The 19,290-nt window shown below is 41.7% G+C and overlaps 1 protein-coding gene across 1 annotated transcript; it reads right to left on the reverse strand.

The window, feature by feature from the left end:
- Positions 1–596: 596 nt before the first annotated feature.
- On the reverse strand, positions 597–17,703 carry asf1bb (anti-silencing function 1Bb histone chaperone). Its single transcript, XM_061880568.1, has 4 exons — positions 17,408–17,703; positions 11,189–11,304; positions 10,887–11,063; positions 597–1,030 (listed from the first exon to the last, which is right to left on the reverse strand). Exons 1-4 carry the CDS (start codon positions 17,514–17,516, stop codon positions 881–883), a joined length of 552 nt encoding a protein of 183 aa, XP_061736552.1. The 5' UTR covers positions 17,517–17,703; the 3' UTR covers positions 597–880.
- Positions 17,704–19,290: the final 1,587 nt, after the last annotated feature.

The raw sequence follows: 19,290 nt of genomic DNA on the forward strand, positions 1-19,290 counted from the left end.
GACGGACGCGGGAGGGAAGGAGAGATGTTTTTTTATCCAACTATTACACAAATACATGCATAAGCGGTAGAAATTGGATGGATGGATGCACATTGTTCAGTATAGAGCAGCCACACCTGTGTACGTCTATATATCCATTTTTTACCGCTTGTCCCTTACGGGGTCGCATCTATCATAATGTGCGTTTTCTACGGAAAAAAAATGCAAACACGCCTTTCCGTGTAAAATAGGCGTATATACAATACGCACTATAAATATTAGGGGTTTATGGGGTAAAATAAAGGATTGCATCACAATTCCAAAACAGAGAATACATCAACAGTAAGAATTAAAAAAAAATCTGGAGAACCGTGCAGACTTTACACTGTTAGGAAGAGATAAAATGGGTGAGAGCAAGTCTGCCCGCCCCCTTTTTCCTCCTGCAGTTGCCTAGCAACTTGAGGCTGGAGTGAAAATGGATGGGCGAGTGATGCTGCATTTTATGAATGAAATATATTTGGCAAAAAAAAAAGGGAAGAGGCTGCGGTGACTCTCAATGCATGCAAGCCTTTCTTCCCGGCCTTCATTGGCATACGGATGGCAATAATGGTCTGAGGACCAAACAAAATATTTTTTATTAACCCACTTTTTGATATTAGACATATTTCCAGAACACATACAAAAAAATATATAAATGTATCGTAAAACTTTATTTACAGCGATCTTGGTTTCGACACAATTATTTCTATATGAACCACGAGCGATTGAACAGTGTTCCACTCTTACTGAGGTAACAAGTTTTACTTATAGATGTAAAGGACAAAAAAAAAAGCCTATACTTGGCATAAAAAAAACTCAAGAGGCATTTTTGTAGCTGCCTGTAGAACAATATACTTTTTGGTCAGCAAGGTTTTTCTGCAATTCTACAAGATGAACAAAAGATGTTAGATGGGTCCACGTTCTCGCTGTTCTCAGAGTTCTCTGCCAGGCCCTCCCAGTTAATGTGGAAGCGAGTGACTCGGGGGGTTGAGGCCAAAATGTTCCTCAGCAGCTAAAAGGTTTAAACAGAGGTCACACATTTATAGCACACTAGTATTGGACGAACATTAGCATACACATATCACAACATACATACATATTAATGGAGAAAGAATACAAATTGTCAGCCAATATAAATATCTTGGGTTGATAATAGATTCAGAGCTTTCCTTTAAAGCCCATATTGGCAAATTGTGGAAAATAATCAGGTTTAATCTCGCAAATTTTCATGCAATTCCAAATTAAATGTCAACTGAAGCTGCAGAATTGTATTTGCATTTGATGATTTTCAGCCATTTCAACTATTCAATCAATCAATCAATCAATGCCTTACAAGCTGGTCCCAGGCTGGTCAGAGTAAAAAAAAACAACATTGGAAATCTTGTAAAAACAAGCAATTTAAGTTATGGATAAAAAAAAAAAAATCATCACTCTGCCATTCTAAAAAAAATACAATATTTTAAACTAGGACATTCTTAAAGGGGAACATTATCACAATTTCTGAAGGGTTAAAACCAATAAAAATCAGTTCTCAGTGGCTTATTTTATTTTTCAGAGTTTTTCTCAAAATTTTACCCATCACGCAATATCCCCAAAAACGGCTTGAAAGTGCCTGATTTTAACCGTCGTTATATCCACCCGTCCATTATCCTGTGACGTCACAGCGTGACCACACAGAAACAAACATGGCGGATAGCACAGAAAGGTATAGCGATATTAGCTCGGATTCAGACTCGGATTTCAGCGGCGTAAGCTATTCAACAGATTACGCAAGTATTCAAACGGATGGTTGGAGTATGGAGGCAGGTAGCGAAAACGAAATTGAAGAAGAAACTGAAGCTGTTGAGCCATATCACGACAGATAGCGGCATGGGAGGAAGCGAGGACGAATTCGGCGATCGCCTTCTAACCATTGATTGGTATGTGTTTGCCCTGCGATGAGGTGGCGACTTGTCCAGAGTCTACCCCGCCTTCCGCCCGATTGTAGCTGAGATAGGCGCCAGCGCCCCCAAAAGGGAATAAGCGGTAAAAAATGGATGGATGGATGGATGGATGGTATGTGTTTGTTTGGCATTAAATGTGGGTGGAGGGAAAGGCTGGATGCAAATATAGCTACAATTGAGGCATAATGATGCAATATGTACATACAGCTAGCCTAAAAAGCATGTTAGCATAGATTAGCTTGCAGTCATGCCGAAACAAAATATGTCTGATTAGCACACAGTGATGTAAAGCCTGTCGCCGCTGGACTCTAGAGCAGTGGAGACGCGTTTTCTGGAGTGATGAATCACGCTTTTCCATCTGGCAATTCGATGGACGAGTCTGGATTTGGAGTTTGCCAGGACAACGGTACATTTTAGACTGCATTGTGTCGAGTGTGAAATTTGGTGGAGGAGGAATGATACTGTGGGGTTGTTGGGCTTGGCCACTTAGTTTCTGCGAAAGGAACTTTGAATGATCCAGCATACCAAAACATTTTGGGCAATTCCATGCTACCAATCTTGTGGAAACAGTTTGGAGCGGGCCCCTTCCTTTTCCAACATGACTGTCCACAGTGGCAGAGTGGCCGTGCCCAACCCGAGGGTCCCTGGTTCAATCACCACCTAGTACCAACCTCGTCACGTCCGTTGTGTCCTGAGCAAGACACTTTACCCTTGCTCCTGATGGGTGCTTGATAGCGCCTTGCATGGCAGCTCCCTCCATCAGTGTGTGAATGGGTAAATGTGGAAGTAGTGTCAAAGCGCTTTGAGTACCTTGAAGGTAGAAAAACCTTAAAGCAAGGTCCATAAAGACATGGATGACAGAGTCTGGTGTGGATGAACTTGACTGGCCTGCACAGAGTCCTGACCTGAACCAGATAAAACACCTTTGGGATGCATTAGAACGGAGACTGAGAGCCAGGTCTTCTTGACCAAGATCAGTATGTGACTTCACCAATACGTTTTTGGAAGAATGGTGGAAAATTCCTATACACACACTCCGCAACCTTGTGGACAGCCTTCCAAGAAGAATTGAAGCTGTAATAGCTGCAAAAGGTGGACCGACATTATATTGACCCTTGCGGGTTAGGAATGGGATGGCACCTTCTCAGTTTTTATAAGTTACCGCCAACGATGAAATTATCCATTTTAATAGCTACGGCAGTAGCATATAGCAGATAGCATTCCATGACCCACAATGCACTTCTGCCATGCCCCGCCCCCGCCGAATTCTTATTGGTTAACGTGTGTGTGACGATTGCTGAAATTTTCTGTGTCTCTTACGCAAATCAAATAAATAATATTTTACGGTAATGTGTTAATTTTACACATAAGTCGCTGCGGCGTATATGTTGCACCCCCGGCCAAACTATGAAAACAATTGCGACTTATAGTCTGAAAAATACGGTAATTTAGATATTGGTTTTTACTATGTAAAGCGCTTTGAGTCACTAGAGAAAAAGCGCTATATAAATATAATTCACTTCACTTCACTTCAAGTTCATATGTGAGTCAAAGCAGGTGGCCAAATAGTTTTGGCAATATAGAGTAGCTTTAGGTTTTTTTGTGCTATCTTGCTGTCTTTTGGACGAGTTCGCTACAGAACGTGCTACAGTGTTCTTTTGTTTGGACTGAGCCTTCAACCGGAAGCAGAAGTCACTTAATTGTTACCTAAAGTTACTTCTGTAAAATAAACATGTTATTGGGCGCCATCGGTGTGAGCCAGTAGTGTGCGCATGACGCATACTTACTGTCGCACAGCAAAATGTACTTTTGTTTAAGTGTGTTTTGTGTTGTTTATGACCGCTTCTACTTCATGTTAGCGTTAAAAAAAAATCCTAGCAGAAAATCAGCAACGTGTTTTGTTTTTACAGGAATAACATTAGTTAGAGCGCATGTGTGTCTGTCAGTCAGATGATTATAATAATAATCAGCATCCAATACAAATAATAATGCATTTGCGATTCCCTTAATTACAGAGTGGGCGTGCAGCGGGCACATTTAATGCCACAGCTGCATCATCTACCTCCATCACGCATACAATACATGATGCCTTCCAGAAGCTAGCTGCTTATGCGCCCTTGTCAAAAATGGCAAAAAAACCTCACTGCAGTCCAGTCGATATTCACTGCCAATGTTTCAAATAGTTGGTGTCTTCTGACATGTGTAAAATCACATGTATGAACACTTTTTTTTATCTACATGGACAAAAGGTTCAGTTACAGTACAATAAGACTATCAGATGCCATCTTGCAAATTCCTAAATTGATCTGTATTTTGTATCTTGCCGATTCTATTGTACCATATGTCCCGGCAAGAAATCTGCGTTCAAAAGACTCCGGCTTATTAGTGATTCCTAGAGCCCAAAAAAAGTCAGCGGGCTATAGAGCGTTTTCCGTTCAGGCTCCAGTACTCTGGAATGCCCTCCCAGTAACAGTTTGAGATGCTACCTCAGTAGAAGCATTTAAGTCTCACCTTAAAACTCATCTGTATACTCTAGCCTTTAAATAGACCTCCTTTTTAGACCAGTTGGTCTGCCGCTTCTTTTCTTTCTCCTATGTCCCCCCCTCCCTTGTGGAGGGGGTCCGGTCCGATGACCATGGATGAAGTACTGGCTGTCCAGAGTCGAGACCCAGGATGGACCGCTCGTCGGGACCCAGGATGGACCGCTCGCCTGTATCGATTGGGGACATCTCTACGCTGCTGATCCGCCTCCGCTTGAGATGGTCTCCTGTGGACGGGACTCTCGCTGCTGTCTTGGATCCGCTTTGAACTGAACTCTCGCGGCTGTGTTGGAGCCACTATGGATTGAACTTTCACAGTATCATGTTAGACCCGCTCGACATCCATTGCTTTCGGTCCCCTAGAGGGGGGGGAGGGGGGTTGCCCACATCTGAGGTCCTCTCCAAGGTTTCTCATAGTCAGCATTGTCACTGGCGTCCCACTGGATGTGAATTCTCCCTGCCCACTGGGTGTGAGTTTTCCTTGCCCTATTGTGGGTTCTTCCGAGGATGTTGTAGTCGTAATGATTTGTGCAGTCCTTTGAGACATTTGTGATTTGGGGCTATATAAATAAACATTGATTGATTGATTGATTGATTTATGTTTCTGTCGTTTCATATGCCTAAAATACTACTGTAGACTATGATTAATGATTTAATATGAAGAGGTCTGATGGAGCAAAATCAACTCATGGATGATATTTCAAAACAATTTAACCATACAACATTAAATAAAGAGTATAATGACCAGAGCAAATTGTTCATAATTGTGTTGTTTGTAAAGTGATTAATTAGGCTGTAAAACCAGTGCAGGTACAGTATAATAGTTTGCATTTATTCCCAGCAAACAGAGGAGGGCGCTATTGTTGCTGGGAAAAAAATGGTTCCTGGCTTGGAGTAAAAAATGAAACAAGTAGAAAAACAGAATAATGTTTGTTGCAGGAAAATTAAGGACAGTTTTTTTTAAATGCTGTTAATATTATTTAAAATAATACCGTATTTTTCGGAGTATAAGTTGCTCTGGAGCAGGGGCGCTCACACTTTTTCTGCAGGCGAGCTACTTTTCAATTGACCAAGTCGAGGAGATCTACCTCATTCCTATTTATAATTTATATTTATTTATTTATGAAAGAGACATTTTTGTTAACAAGTTAATGGTGTTTAATGATAATACAAGAATGTTTAACACACATAGATTCCTTTCTTTCATGAAGACAAGAATATAAGTTGGTGTATTTGATTCTGGTGACTTGCATTGATTGGAATTAGACAGTGGTGCTGATAACGTCCGCATTTTCAAATGTAGGAAAAAAAAAGTCCTCCTTTCTGTCCAATACCACATGAAAGTGGTTGGATTTGGCATCTCATTTGTCCAACTTGCATACTTGTTTTTAAACACTTTGTTATGAGAGTAGCATACGTGTGTGGCCCTTTAATGTCTGGCAGCAGGTGAGTGACGTCAGTGACTGTGCGGGTGGGCAAGCAAGTGAGAAAGCGGTCGCTGAGGGCGGGGGAGAAATACATTGGCATCAAACTCCGTAGCTTGCTAGCTTGTGCACGCTAGCTTTCTGAGACTCTTATTTTGTTAGCACAGGCAGGATGAAACAGGACTTTTATGGTGAAGACAGGAACTGTGCTGTCGGTCTTTAGAGTTTTGACAGTAAGTACGGAGTCTTTAGAAATAAAATTTGTTTCTCTGCGTCCGCCCTGTTAGTAATTTTTTTCTTAAATATGAGCTCGCAGCAGCCAGCGTCATCTCACAAGATCCTCGGGTGCCGAGAATGTCAAACAACTGATGAAAGTGAAGTCTTGGTATGATTGATGATTGCTCATTTTTATGTCTATTTTTTAATGCCTGGCTTGAGATCGACTGACACACCCTCCGAGATCGACCAGTCGATCGCGATCGACGTAATGGGCACCCCTGCTCTGGAGTATAAGTCGCATCCTTTGGGGAAATTTATTTGATAAAACCCAACACCAAGAATAGACATTTGAAAGGCAATTTAAAATAAATGAAGAATAGTGAACAACAGGCTGAATAAGTATACGTTATATGACGCATACATAGCCAACTGAGAAAGTGCCTGGTATGTTAACGTAACATATTATGGTAGGAGTAATTCAAATAACTATAACATAAAGAACATGCTATAAGTTTACCAAATAATCTGTCACTCCTAATGGCTAAATCCCATGAAATCTTATACGTCTAGTCTCTTACGTGAATGAGCTGAATAATATTATTTGATCCATCCATTCATCCATTTTGTACCACTTATTCCCTTTTGGGGTTGCGGGGGGCGCTGACATTTTACGGTAATGTGGTAATCATTTCACACATAAGTCGCTCCTGAGTATAAGTCGCACCCCTGGCCAAACTATGACAAAAACTGAGACTTATAGTCCGAAAAATACGGCAACTAAAAAATAAAATATTCTCAAATTCCATACTGTAACTCTGCACCTCCTAAAAAGTGGTACTAGGTTGTCATTATTATTAATGGCTATGAAGGTTTTCATTCATCCAGGCTGTTGTCATTTCAGGGCGTTTAATCTATTGAAACAAGACTGCTTGGTTTGTCGTGGAAGACGTTTTGCCGCTCATCCAAATAGGCTTCATCAGTTTGTGCTAATAGATTTACAGATTGGTCAGATCAAGTCCAACAGTTGGTGCCCAAGCCCCATATATTCCATCCATCCATTTTCTACCGCTTAATCCCTTTTGGGGTCGCCTATCTCAGCTACAATCGGGCGGAAGGCGGGGTACACCCTGGACAAGTCGCCACCTCATCGCAGGGCCAACACAGATAGTCAGACAACATTCACACTCACATTCACACACTAGGGCCAATTTAGTGTTGCCAATCAACCTATCCCCAGGTGCATGTCTTTGGAAGTGGGAGGAAGCCGGAGTACCCACGCATTCACGGGGAGAACATGCAAACTCCACACAGAAAGATCCCGACCGAGCCTGGATTTGAACCCAGGACTGCAGGACCTTCGTATTGTGAGGCAGACGCACTAACTCCTCTGCCACCGTGAAGCCCGCCCCATATATTGTTACTCCAAAACTAGGAGGGTGTATCCGAGCAAGGATGGTTTCGCCCGATCGTATTGAGAAAAAACTGATAAAGCCAACTCAAACGAGCGGCGAAACATCTTCCACGACAAACCAAGCAGTCCATTAGCGAACGATTGAACGTCCCTTGATGACATTATTATTAATAATCTTAAATAAGAATAAGCAGGTTGTATTGCAAGATTAGGTGACGAACTGAGAATAATTCAAGTCTTTATTACCAACACCAAATTTAAGTCGCTGAATTTTTGTGAACTGAATTTTATTGGAAATATGCTAATAATGTCATTGAAATTAAATTTATGAGCAAAGCGTGTTTGTTTAAAAATGCAGTGTTTTAAAATTCAGTGCAGAAATGTTTGTTGCTCGAAAACTCAAGACCCATTTTCTGTACATTAAGACTGAAGCAATCGTTTGTGTCTAGGTCAGAACCAGCCAATGAGATGTCAAGTTTGCAGTCATGTGACAGGGGTCTTGCGCAGGCCAAGATGCAGCACATTCGAAAAATTAATTTTATACAATAAAAATTTGACGCATAAAGTATTGTTGTTACACACATCCCAACTTTCATAAAAGCATCTTACTGAGTTTTATAACTGCCAGAGGCGTATAAAGGAGTTACAGAATCAAAAATAGGCTTTTCTTTGGGTGCGTCCATTAATTTCTATTTTTTGCCATATGCTAGGCGCAGTAGTCACCAAGCTTTTTGAAACCAAGAGCTACTTCTTGGGTACTGATTAATGTGAAGGGCTACCAGTTTGATACACACTTAAATAAATTGCCAGAAATAGCCAATTTGCTCAATTTCCCTTTAATATATATATATATATATATATATATATATCAAAATATGTATTTCTGTCTGTCATTCCGTCATAGATTTTATTTCCTTTTACAAACTTTTTTTTAGAGAATAAATGATGAAAAAAACATTCAAATGAACGGTTTAAAAGGAGAAAAAACGAAAAAAAAGAAAATTAAATTTTGAAACATAGTTTATCTTCAATTTTGACTCTTTAAAATTCAAAATTCAACCGAAAAAAATGAAGAGAAAAACTAGCTAATTCGAATCTTTTTGAAAAAATTAAAAAAAGAATTTATGGAACATCTTTAGTAATTTTTCCTGATTAAAATTAATTTTAGAATTTTGATGACATGTTTTAAATAGGTTAAAATCCACTTTGAAATAAGATTTAAATTTGATTCTACAGATTTTCTAGATTTGCCAGAATATTTTTGGGGAATTTTAATCATAAGTTTGAAGACTGCATGCATGCATTGCATTTTCTACCGCTTATTCCCTTTCGGGGTCGCGGGGGGCGTTGGCGCCTATCTCAGCTACAATCGGGCGGAAGGCAGGGTACACCCTGGACAAGTCGCCACCTCATCATTCTTTGTCGAAAAAACAGAAGCTAAAATGTAGAATTAAATGGAAATTGATTTATTATTCTTTACAATAAAAATAAATAAAAATACTTGAACATTGATTTAAATTGTCATGAAAGAAGAGGAAGGAATTTAAAAGGTAAAAAGAAATATGTCTTTAAAAATCCTAAAAAAATTTTTAAGGTTGTATTTTTCCTCTAAAATTGTCTTTCTGGAAGTTAGAAGAAGCAAAGTAAAAAAATTTATGAATTTATTTAAACAAGTGAAGACCAAGTCTTTAAAATATTTTTTTTGGATTTTCAAATTCTATTTGAGTTTTGTCCCTCTTAGAATTAAAAATGTCGAGCAAAGCGAGACCAGCTTGCTAGTAAATAAATAAAATGTAAAACATAGAGGCAGCTCACTGGTAAGTGCTGCTATTTGAGCTATTTTTAGAACAGGCCAGCGGCTACTCATCTGGTACTTATGGGCTACCTAGTGCGCGCGGGCACCGCGTTGGTGACCCCTGTGCTAGGGGGTCTGGAAGCCTATCCCAACAAATAACAGGGATCTACTGTATTTGAAATATACTGATTAGGAGGTACTTGTACTGATAAGGGCATTAGTTTAAAATATAGATGTAAGAAATGTCATGTATTTATATTTGATCATATGTTCCTGAGTATAATCGATGTAAAAATGTGATTAAAGGCCCATTTGTAATAGAGATAAATACAAGTAAAGCAGTGGATGGTAATGCTATACTTTAAGGGTCAAAAGCTACAGGAATTCATCCATCCACTCTCTACCGCTTGTCCCCCTAATCCAGGGGTGCCCATTACGTCGATCGCGAGCTACCAGTCGACCGCGGGGGGTGTGTCAGTCAATCTCCAGCCAGGCTTTTAAAAAAAATAGACCTAAAAATTAGTGATCATCAATCTTCACCAAGACGTCACTTAAATGACATTCACGGTACCGGGGGGTCTTTTGAGATGACGCTGGCTTCTGCAAGATCATTATTATGAAAATATGACCGAGAGGAAGGCGAGAAACACTTTTTATTTCAACAGACTTTCGCGCCGTCCCTTCCGTCAAAACTCTAAAGGCCGACTGCACATTTCCTATCTTCACAATAAAAGCCCTGCTTCATGCTGCCTGCGCTAACTAAATACAGAGTCTCGGAAAACTGGCGTGCACAAGCGATCCCTCAGAAAGCTGGCGTGCACATCACTTGTGCACGCCAGCTTTCCGAGACTCTGTATTTAGTTAGCGCAGGCAGCATGAAGCAGGGCTTTTATTGTGAAGATAGGAAATGTGCAGTCGGCCTTTAGAGTTTTGAAGGGACGGCGCGAAAGTCTGTTGAAATAAAAAGTGTTTCTCGCCTTCCTCTCTGTCATTTTTTCATAATAATGAACTGGCAGCAGCCAGCGTCATCTCACAAGACCCTCGGGTGCCGTGAATGTCAATCAAGCAAGCTACGGAATTTGCCGCCAATGTTTTTCTTGTAAAGTGTATGGAAGCTGGATGAATTAGATGCCAAAAACCAACCACTTTCATGTGGTATTGTACAGAAAGGACAACTTTTTTTCTCCTCCATTTGAAAATGTGGGCGTTATCATCATTACTGTCTGATTCCAATCAACGCAAGTCATCAGAATCAGGTAATACACCAACTTATATTCTTGTCTTCGTGAAAGAAAGACATCTATATGTGTTACACATGCTTGTATTATCATTAAACACATTTAACTTGTTTACAAAAATGTATCTTTCATAAATAAATAAATATAAATGATATATATAAATGAGGAAGATCCCCTCGAGTTGGTCAATTGAAAAGTAGCTCGCCTGCAGAAAAAGTGTGGACACCCCTGCTCTAATCTTTCAACAAACATGGTCTTTAGTCATTAACAAAGAAAAAGCCTGAGCGCCATCTCGTACCTTGGAGTAGTCGGGTTTCAGAGGTGGGTTTTCTCGTAGTTCAGGGTCAGTGTACTCATTGTTGACATAGTAACCAATGCGTATGAAGTTCTGACCATTGTAAGTGCAAGTTATAAGGAGTACGGTGACTCCGACAGCGTCAGTCTCTGGAATAAGTCCTGTGTTTGGAGCATCAGCCTGAGAGGATCACACACACAGAAAGGAAGATGTTGGAAGGTTTGGTTATCCTGCAACGTTATTCAAAACAAACATAGCAGGGACAGAAAATACATGCTGCGACTCAACCAAGGCTCACGACTCACCTGAAATACAAACTTGTGTCTGCCAGCTGGGACTGGTCCCACCAGAACAGAGTCTAGAACCTGGTCATATTCTTCACTCTCAGCTGATCCAACATAGATGAGCTTCCATTCCAGATCTGACAGAACACACGTGAGAAGTGGAAGTTTTAAGATTTCGGTGTTATACAGTAGATATCTTTACCTCTGCCATAAAGGCTATGTTTTCCCCTGAATTTGTTTGTTAGCAACATAACTCAGGCTACACAAAGTCGTTTTACCCCTTAAACAAATAATTATCTAGCCTAAGGCCCGTTTCAGTCACACTAAACCAGCGTTTAAGGTCCCCCTCCTCGGACAAATTTTTACACGGGTAAGTCAGCCGTGTAATTCTTGAATCTCCGGCACTTAGCTTTGCATGGACTCATTGATCATTTACAAAGTGAATTTGGAGAGGAAGGGACGCCAGAAAGACCACGCCCACACAGGAAGTAACATCAGAAAGACCATGCCACAGCCAGCTTCATAATAAAGCGGTTTCGTAGCTTGGGGCTAACCACTGGAAATATGACGGCAAGTCATCCAGACATGCCGTGTTTCTCCTTCTTCTACATCAGGGGCGCTCACACTTTTTCTGCAGGTGAGCTACTTTTCAATTGACCAAGTCGAGGAGATCTACCTCATTCCTATTTATAATTTATATTTATTTATTTATGAAAGAGACATTTTAGTTAACAAGTTAATGGTGTTTAATGATAATACAAGCATGTTTAACACACATAGATTCCTTTCTTTCATGAAGACGAGAATATAAGTTGGTGTATTTGATTCTGATGACTTGCATTGATTGGAATTAGACAGTGGTGCTGATAACGTCCGCATTTTCAAATGGAGGAAAAAAAAGTCCTCCTTTCTGTCCAATACCACATGAAAGTGGTTGGATTTGGCATCTCATTTGTCCAACTTGCATACTCCTTTTTAAACACTTTGTTATGAGAGTAGCACATGTGTGTGGCCCTTTAATGTCTGGCAGCAGGTGAGTGACGTCAGTGAGTGTGCGGGTGGGCAAGCAAGTGAGAAAGCGGTCGCTGAGGGCGGGGGAGAAATACATTGGCATCAAACTCCGTAACTTGCTGGCTTGTGCGCGCTAGCTTTCTGAGACTCTTATTTTGTTAGCACAGGCAGGATGAAACAGGTCTTTTATGGTGAAGACAGGAACTGTGCTGTCGGTCTTTAGAGTTTTGACAGTAGGTACGGAGTCTCTAGAAATAAAATGTGTTTCTCTGCGTCCGCCCTGTTAGTGATTTTTTTCTTAAATATGAGCTCGCAGCAGCCAGCGTCATCTCACAAGATCCTCGGGTGCCGAGAATGTCAAACAACTGACGAAAGTGAAGTCTTGGTATGATTGATGATTGCTCATTTTTTTGTCTATTTTTTAATGCCTGGCTTGAGATCGACTGACACACCCTCCGAGATCGACCAGTCGATCGCGATCAACGTAATGCCCACCCCTGTTCTACATGTACAGACGCTTGTGGAAATCACACATCAATACCTTAAAGGCCTACTGAAAGCCACTACTACCCACCACGCAGTCTGATAGTTTATATATCAATGATGAAATATTAACATTGCAACACATGCCAATACGGGCGCTTTAGTTTACTAAATTGCAATTTTAAATTTCCCGCGGAGTTTCTTGTTGAAAACGTCGCGGAATGATGACGCGTGCGCTTGACGTCACGGACTGTCAGGAAATATTAGCGCAGCACCATTTGCGGATAAAAGTCGTCTCTTTTCATCGCGCAATTAAACAGTATTTTGGACATCTGTGTTGCTGAATCTTTTGCAATTTGTTCAATTAATAATGGAGAAGTCAAAGTAGAAAGATGGAGTTGGGAAGCTTTAGCCACACAAACACACGGTGATTCCTTGTTTAAAATTCCCGGAGGTGAAGCTTTACTATGGATCAGAGCGGTCAAGCGAACATAGATCCCGACCACTTGTCAACCGGCAGGTTTCGGTGAGAAAATTGTGTTAAAAAGTCGCCTCTTACCGGAGATCTGTGGAGTTTGCACCGTCCTTGTATCTGCCGTGACTTCCCTCAGACTCTGGCCTCAAGACACCCGTGGACACACCCCTCTGACTATCAAGTACTATTTAATCTCACTAAAACACTAGCAACACAATAGAAAGATAAGGGATTTCTCAGAATTATCCAAGTAAATGTGTCTAAAATCATCTGCATCCGTCCAAATGCAATCGCCTTTTTTTTTCCACTAGTCCTTTGCTAACAATATCATCATCCACAAATCTTTCACCCTCGCTCAAATGAATGGAGTAATTGTCGTTTTCTCGGTCCGAATAGCTTTTGCTGCTGGAGGCTCCCATTATAAACAATGTGAGGATGTGAGGAGCCCTCACACCGGTGACGTCCGGTACAGGCAAGGCTTTTTTATCAGCACCGAAAGTTGCGAACTCTATCATCGATGTTCTCTACTAAATCCTTTCAGCAAAAATATGGCAATATCGCGAAATGATCAAGTATGACACATATAATGGACCTGCTAACCCCGTTTAAATAAGAAAATCTCATTTCAATAGGCCTTTAAGTGAAAGCGATTACAGCTATTTCGCATACAAAAATTCTCAGACGGCAAGAGAACTTTCCAATGTCTGGCTGGGTCAGCTGTGTTTCTACTTAGCGAAAAACTTTGTCCATTTGTCGAAGGAGAGAATGCGAGCTCCTGTGGATGTGATAAAAAAGGTAGCGTGTGCTTTATTTTACCTGGCCGTCGAGGAAAACGGCGAATGCATTTGGACTGGCAAAGCAGACTATATCATTTATTGTCCGCCATGCATGTCGCGGACTCAACGTCTAGGTCCAGAGTATATAAAGTCACCAAAAAGGAATGGACAATGAAAGTGAAGGCAAAAGAGTGAGGAGTGTCCTGACCAGATATCTAGATCCCTAGCTTGATTGATGTCAAATGTGCTTTATTCCATTGTTTACATGTCTAATAAAGAGGTGATTAATTTATGATGTCTCAGGTGTGATTCACTTCAATAGGGCCCCACAGCACACTGGATTCCGGTTCATTGAAATATCAATCAATCAATCAATCAATGTTTACTTATATAGCCCTAAATCACTAGTGTCTCAAAGGGCTGCACAAACCACTACGACATCCTCGGTAGGACCTTAGCCCTAGCATTCAAAAAAGCGGTTATTCATCCTCTTTTTAAAAGACCTAACCTCGATCCTGACCTCATGGTAAACTAGCATGTGTGTCTCACCTTCCCTTTATTTCAAAAATCCTCGAAAAAATTGTTGCGGAGCAGTTAAATGAACACTTAGCGTCTAACAATCTATGTGAAACCTTTCAATCCGGTTTCAGGGCAAATCACTCCACGGAGACAGCCCTCCCAAAAATGACTAATGATCTATTGCTAACGATGGATTCTGATGCGTCATCTATCTTGCTGCTCCTCGATCTTACCGCAACACTGGATCTTGTTCAGATAGGTTACATTTAAGAACTTGCACACAAAGCAACACTGGAGATGACTATGACGTGTCCAGTTCCCGAGCATGCATACTAGGTCGCGTTGCGCCGGCGGACTTAAACAGTGGCATTGTTCTGAGTGGACATGGATAAGGTTAGGTGTGATTTACCCTGGATAACCTTGGCGTAGTGTCAACGGAGCCTAAAAACACCTGAAACAGTTATCAATACTAGTTATTACTTACCCATCCATTTAATCCACTATATAACCTTCCAAAGTGAGCCTTTTTGGCTCGCCAGTGTCTGTGACCCAGACTGCTCTGGCTGCAGTGCCCTCTGCTGGTTGTTCAGGGGAGTGTGTAACTCCAAAATTCAAACTAGGTCACATTTATTAGTGCATCTGGTCTGTGGTAGGAATGTCTCTGACACAAAAGCAAAAAAAGCTGTCCACATATGCAAATTCAATCCAAATACAAAGTTAAGCATATCTACATTCAAATCTCATAAATATATTTACAAATGCATGTTTATTTATAGAAATTCCTGATTTATTTATTTATTACTCAGTGGCCTAGTGGTTAGAGTGTCCGCCCTAAGATCGGTATGTCGTGAGTTCAAATCCCGGCCGAGTCATACCAAAGACTATAAAAATGAGACCCATTACCTCCCTCCTTGGCACTCAGCATTAAGGGTTGGATTTGGGGGTTAAATCACCATAAATGATTCTCGGGCGCGACACCGCTGCTGCCCACTACTCCCCTCATCTCCCAGAGGGTGATCAAGGGGGATGGGTCAAATGCAGAGAATAATTTCGCCACATTTAGTATGTGTGTGACAATCATTGGTACTTTAACTTTAATTTGTATGTCACATTTTTATATTTATAAATTTTATTTGTATATATTTTCAAATCTTGATCGAGTCTTGTTTACGAGTGAGGGAAGAGTGGATCGTGAGATGGACAGGCAGATCGGTGCGGCGTCTTCAGTAATGCGGACGCTGTATCGATCCGTTATGGTGAAGAAGGAGCTGAGCCGGAAGGCAAAGTTCTCAATTTACTGGTCGATCTACGTTCCCATCCTCACCTATGGTCATGAGCTTTGGGTTATGACCGAAAGGATAAGATCACGGGTACAAGCGGTCGAAATTAGTTTCCTCAGCTGGGGGGCGGGGCTCTACCTCAGAGATAGGGTGAGAAGCTCTGCCATCCGGGAGGAGCTCAAAGTAAAGCCGTTGCTCCTCCACATCGAGAGGAGCCAGATGAGGTGGTTCGGGCATCTGGTCAGGATGCCACCTGAACATCTCCCAAGGGAGGTGTTTAGGGCATGTCCGACCGGTAGGAGGGCACAGGGAAGACCCAAGACACCTTGGGAAGACTATGTCTCCTAGTTGGCCTGGGAACGCCTCGGGGTGCCCCGGGAAGAGCTGGACAAAGTGGCTGGGGAGAAGAAAGTCCGGGCTTCCCTGCTTAGGCTGCTGCCCCCGGCGACCCGACCTCGGATAAGCGGAAGAAGATGGATGGATATTTTCAAATCTCAAAAACATACTTACAAACACACATTTATTCATACAATTTATTTACATATTTGTATATTTAATAATATATACATATGTATTAATATCATATTGATGTATACAAGTTGATGTGAGACAATTCTACTTCCATACTAAAGAACCGCGGGTTGCTGACCCCCGCTTTAAGAAATATTGAACTACTTAGATATAGGCAGCACGGTGGAACAGGGTTTAGTGCATGTGCCTCACAATACAAAGGGCCTGAGTAGTCCTGAGTTCAATCCCGGGCTCAGGATCTTTCAGTGTGGAGTTTGCATGTCCTCTATGTGACTGCGGGGTTCCCTCCGGGTACGCTGGCTTCCTCCCACCGGACAAAACATGCACCTGGGGATAGGTTGCTTGGCAACACTAAAATTGGGCCCTAGTGTGTGAGAGTGAGTGTGAATGTTGTCTGTCCATCAGTGTTGGCCCTGTGATGAGACAGCGACTTGTCCAGGGTGTACATTGCCTTCAGTCCGAATGCAGCTGAGTTAGGCTCCAGCGCACCCAGTGACTCCGAAAGAGACAAGCGGTAGGAAATGGATTGATGGATAGTAAAGGTATATAAGTGCACCACAAATTGTACCATGAATTGATTAACGTGGACCCCGACTCAAACAAGTTGAAAAACGTATTCGGGTGTTGCCCTTTAGTGGTCAATTGTACGGAATATGTACTGAACTGTGCAAACTACTAATAAAAAGTTTCAATCAATCAATCAAACCCTCCGCCCACAAATATTGTCGTTGTTACAAGTTTATATGCGACCCTAAATGAAAAGAAAAACAAAGCTTGAACACGCCGGACTTTTATAAAGGCAAAGTGGTGTTTGGCATAAATTCGCGGGAAACCATTCCATCTGTCAGTTACGACAGAGACGCTCTCCCAGCAACCAATCAGCACTCTCAGCGTTTGACATGTCGACCAATCAGAGCGGAGTACAGCCGGGGCGCCAAAACCAACCGCGCCAGCGCCAATTTCCCACAATTCCTGCGAAAAATAGCTTCGACTGATTTTCGACAGCAAATAACGGCAACACAGGACGTAACAATCAACTCGTGAATGATACGCATAAATGTTTACAGCACAGCAGTCTGGAACAAAAGATAGCGAATAGCGATGACGTCATCCATACAAACGAACGTGTTTACTCTAAGGGAAATAGGAGGGAAATTGCACTCACCTTCGGACAAATTCTCCATGCATTCAAACGTGATTTCGAACTGAAACGGGTTCCCAAATGGGCTAGGGTTGTCCAATACAGCGACCTTTAGTACCTGAACTTTAGCCATGGTTGTTATTTTACACAAAAAGACAGCACTGTTGTAGTCTCGTAACGTCAACGAAAACCAAAGCACTACTTTTGGTGTCGACGTTATTCAGCGTCAAATAGCGTCCACGGACTTACTGTAACAGCGACTAATCCTCCGGGTGGGAACATGACCTGGCAACTCAACTCCAGGCGGAAGTGACGTCACTTCTTCTACTCCACTCATCCGCTGACCGGACTCACTGCTGCCACATACTGGTCATTTGTAGGACAGCTAGTTGTGGACCCCATCCATCCATCCATCCATCCATCCATTCATTATTTACCGCTTATTCCTTTTGGGGTCGCGGGGGGCGCTGGCTGTAAACCATTGAGAGCAATTCAAAACCACCAGACTTACCAGAACGAATAAAAACGGTTTAGTGAAGGAATTGTGTGTGAATATGGAAGTAGAATTGTCTCACATCAACTTACAGTGGGGCAAAAAAGTATTTAGTCAGCCACCGATTGTGCAAGTTCTGCCACTTAAAATGATGACAGAGGTCTGTAATTTTCATCATAGGTACACTTCAACTGTGGGAGACAAAATGTGAAAAAAAAAATCCAGGAATTCACATTGTAGGAATTTTAAAGAATTTATTTGTAAATTATGGTGGAAAATAAGTAGTTGGTCAACCATTCAAAGCTCTGACTGATGGAAGGAGGTTTTGGCTCAAAATCTCATGATACATGGCCCCATTCATTCTTTCCTTAACACGGATCAATCGTCCTGTCCCCTTAGCAGAAAAACAGCCCCAAAGCATGATGTTTCCACCCCCATGCTTCACAGTAGGTCTGGTGTTCTTGGGATGTGACTCAGTATTCTTCTTCCTCCAAACACGACGAGTTGAGTTGGAGTTGAGTTGAGCTGGGGCGGCATAGCTCGGTTGGTAGAGTGCCCGTGCCTGCAACTTGAGGGTTGCAGGTTCAATTCCCGCTTGTGCCATCCTAGTTACTGCCGTTGTGTCCTTGGGCAAGACGCTTTACCCACTTGCTCCCAGTGCCACCCACACTGGTTTAAATGTAACTTAGATATTGGGTGTCACTATGTAAAGCGCTTTGAGTCACTTGAGAAAAGCGCTATATAAATGTAATTCACATACCAAAAAGTTCTATTTTGGTTTCATCTGACCACATGACATTCTCCCAAGCCTCTGCTGTATCATCCATGTATCCATTTTAGTATAAACTCAACTTGTCGTGGTTGGAGGAAGAAGAATACTGAGTTGCATCCCAAGAACACCACACCTACTGTGAAGCATGGGGGTGGAAACATCATGCTTTGGGGCTGATTTTCTGCTAAGGGGACAGGACGATTGATCCGTGTTAAGGAAAGAATGAATGGGGCCATGTATGGTGAGATTTTGAGCCAAAACATCCTTCCATCAGTGAGAGCTTTGAATGGGTGACCAAATACTTATTTTGCACAAAAATTTACAAATAAATTCTTTAAAATGTGAATTCCTTGATTTTTTCCCCACATTCCGTCTCTCACAGTTGAAGTGTACCTATGATGAAAATTACAGACCTCTATCATCATTTTAAGTGGGAGAACTTGCACAATCGGTGGCTGACTAAATACTTTTTTGCCCCACTGTATATATGTCAATATGATAATACATCCATCCATATTCTACTGCTTATTCCCTTTGGGGTCACGGGGGCGCTGGTGCCTATCTCAGCTACAATCTGGCGGAAGGCGGTGTACACCCTGGACAAGTCGCCACCTCATCACAGATAGACAGACAACATTCACA

Source organism: Nerophis ophidion, linkage group LG20 (assembly GCF_033978795.1).
Source record: "Nerophis ophidion isolate RoL-2023_Sa linkage group LG20, RoL_Noph_v1.0, whole genome shotgun sequence".
Lineage (NCBI taxonomy): Eukaryota > Metazoa > Chordata > Actinopteri > Syngnathiformes > Syngnathidae > Nerophis > Nerophis ophidion.

Bases quoted from the DNA above. Each gene is read 5' to 3' on its own strand.
- asf1bb (XM_061880568.1), bottom strand. From the start codon at position 17,516: ATGGCTAAAGTTCAGGTACTAAAGGTCGCTGTATTGGACAACCCTAGC. The intron at 11,064-11,188 runs GTGAGTCGTGAG...TGATCCTCTCAG, and splicing joins GACACAAGTTTGTATTTCAG to GCTGATGCTCCAAACACAGG. The intron at 1,031-10,886 runs GTACGAGATGGC...TAAACCTTTTAG, and splicing joins TGAAACCCGACTACTCCAAG to CTGCTGAGGAACATTTTGGC.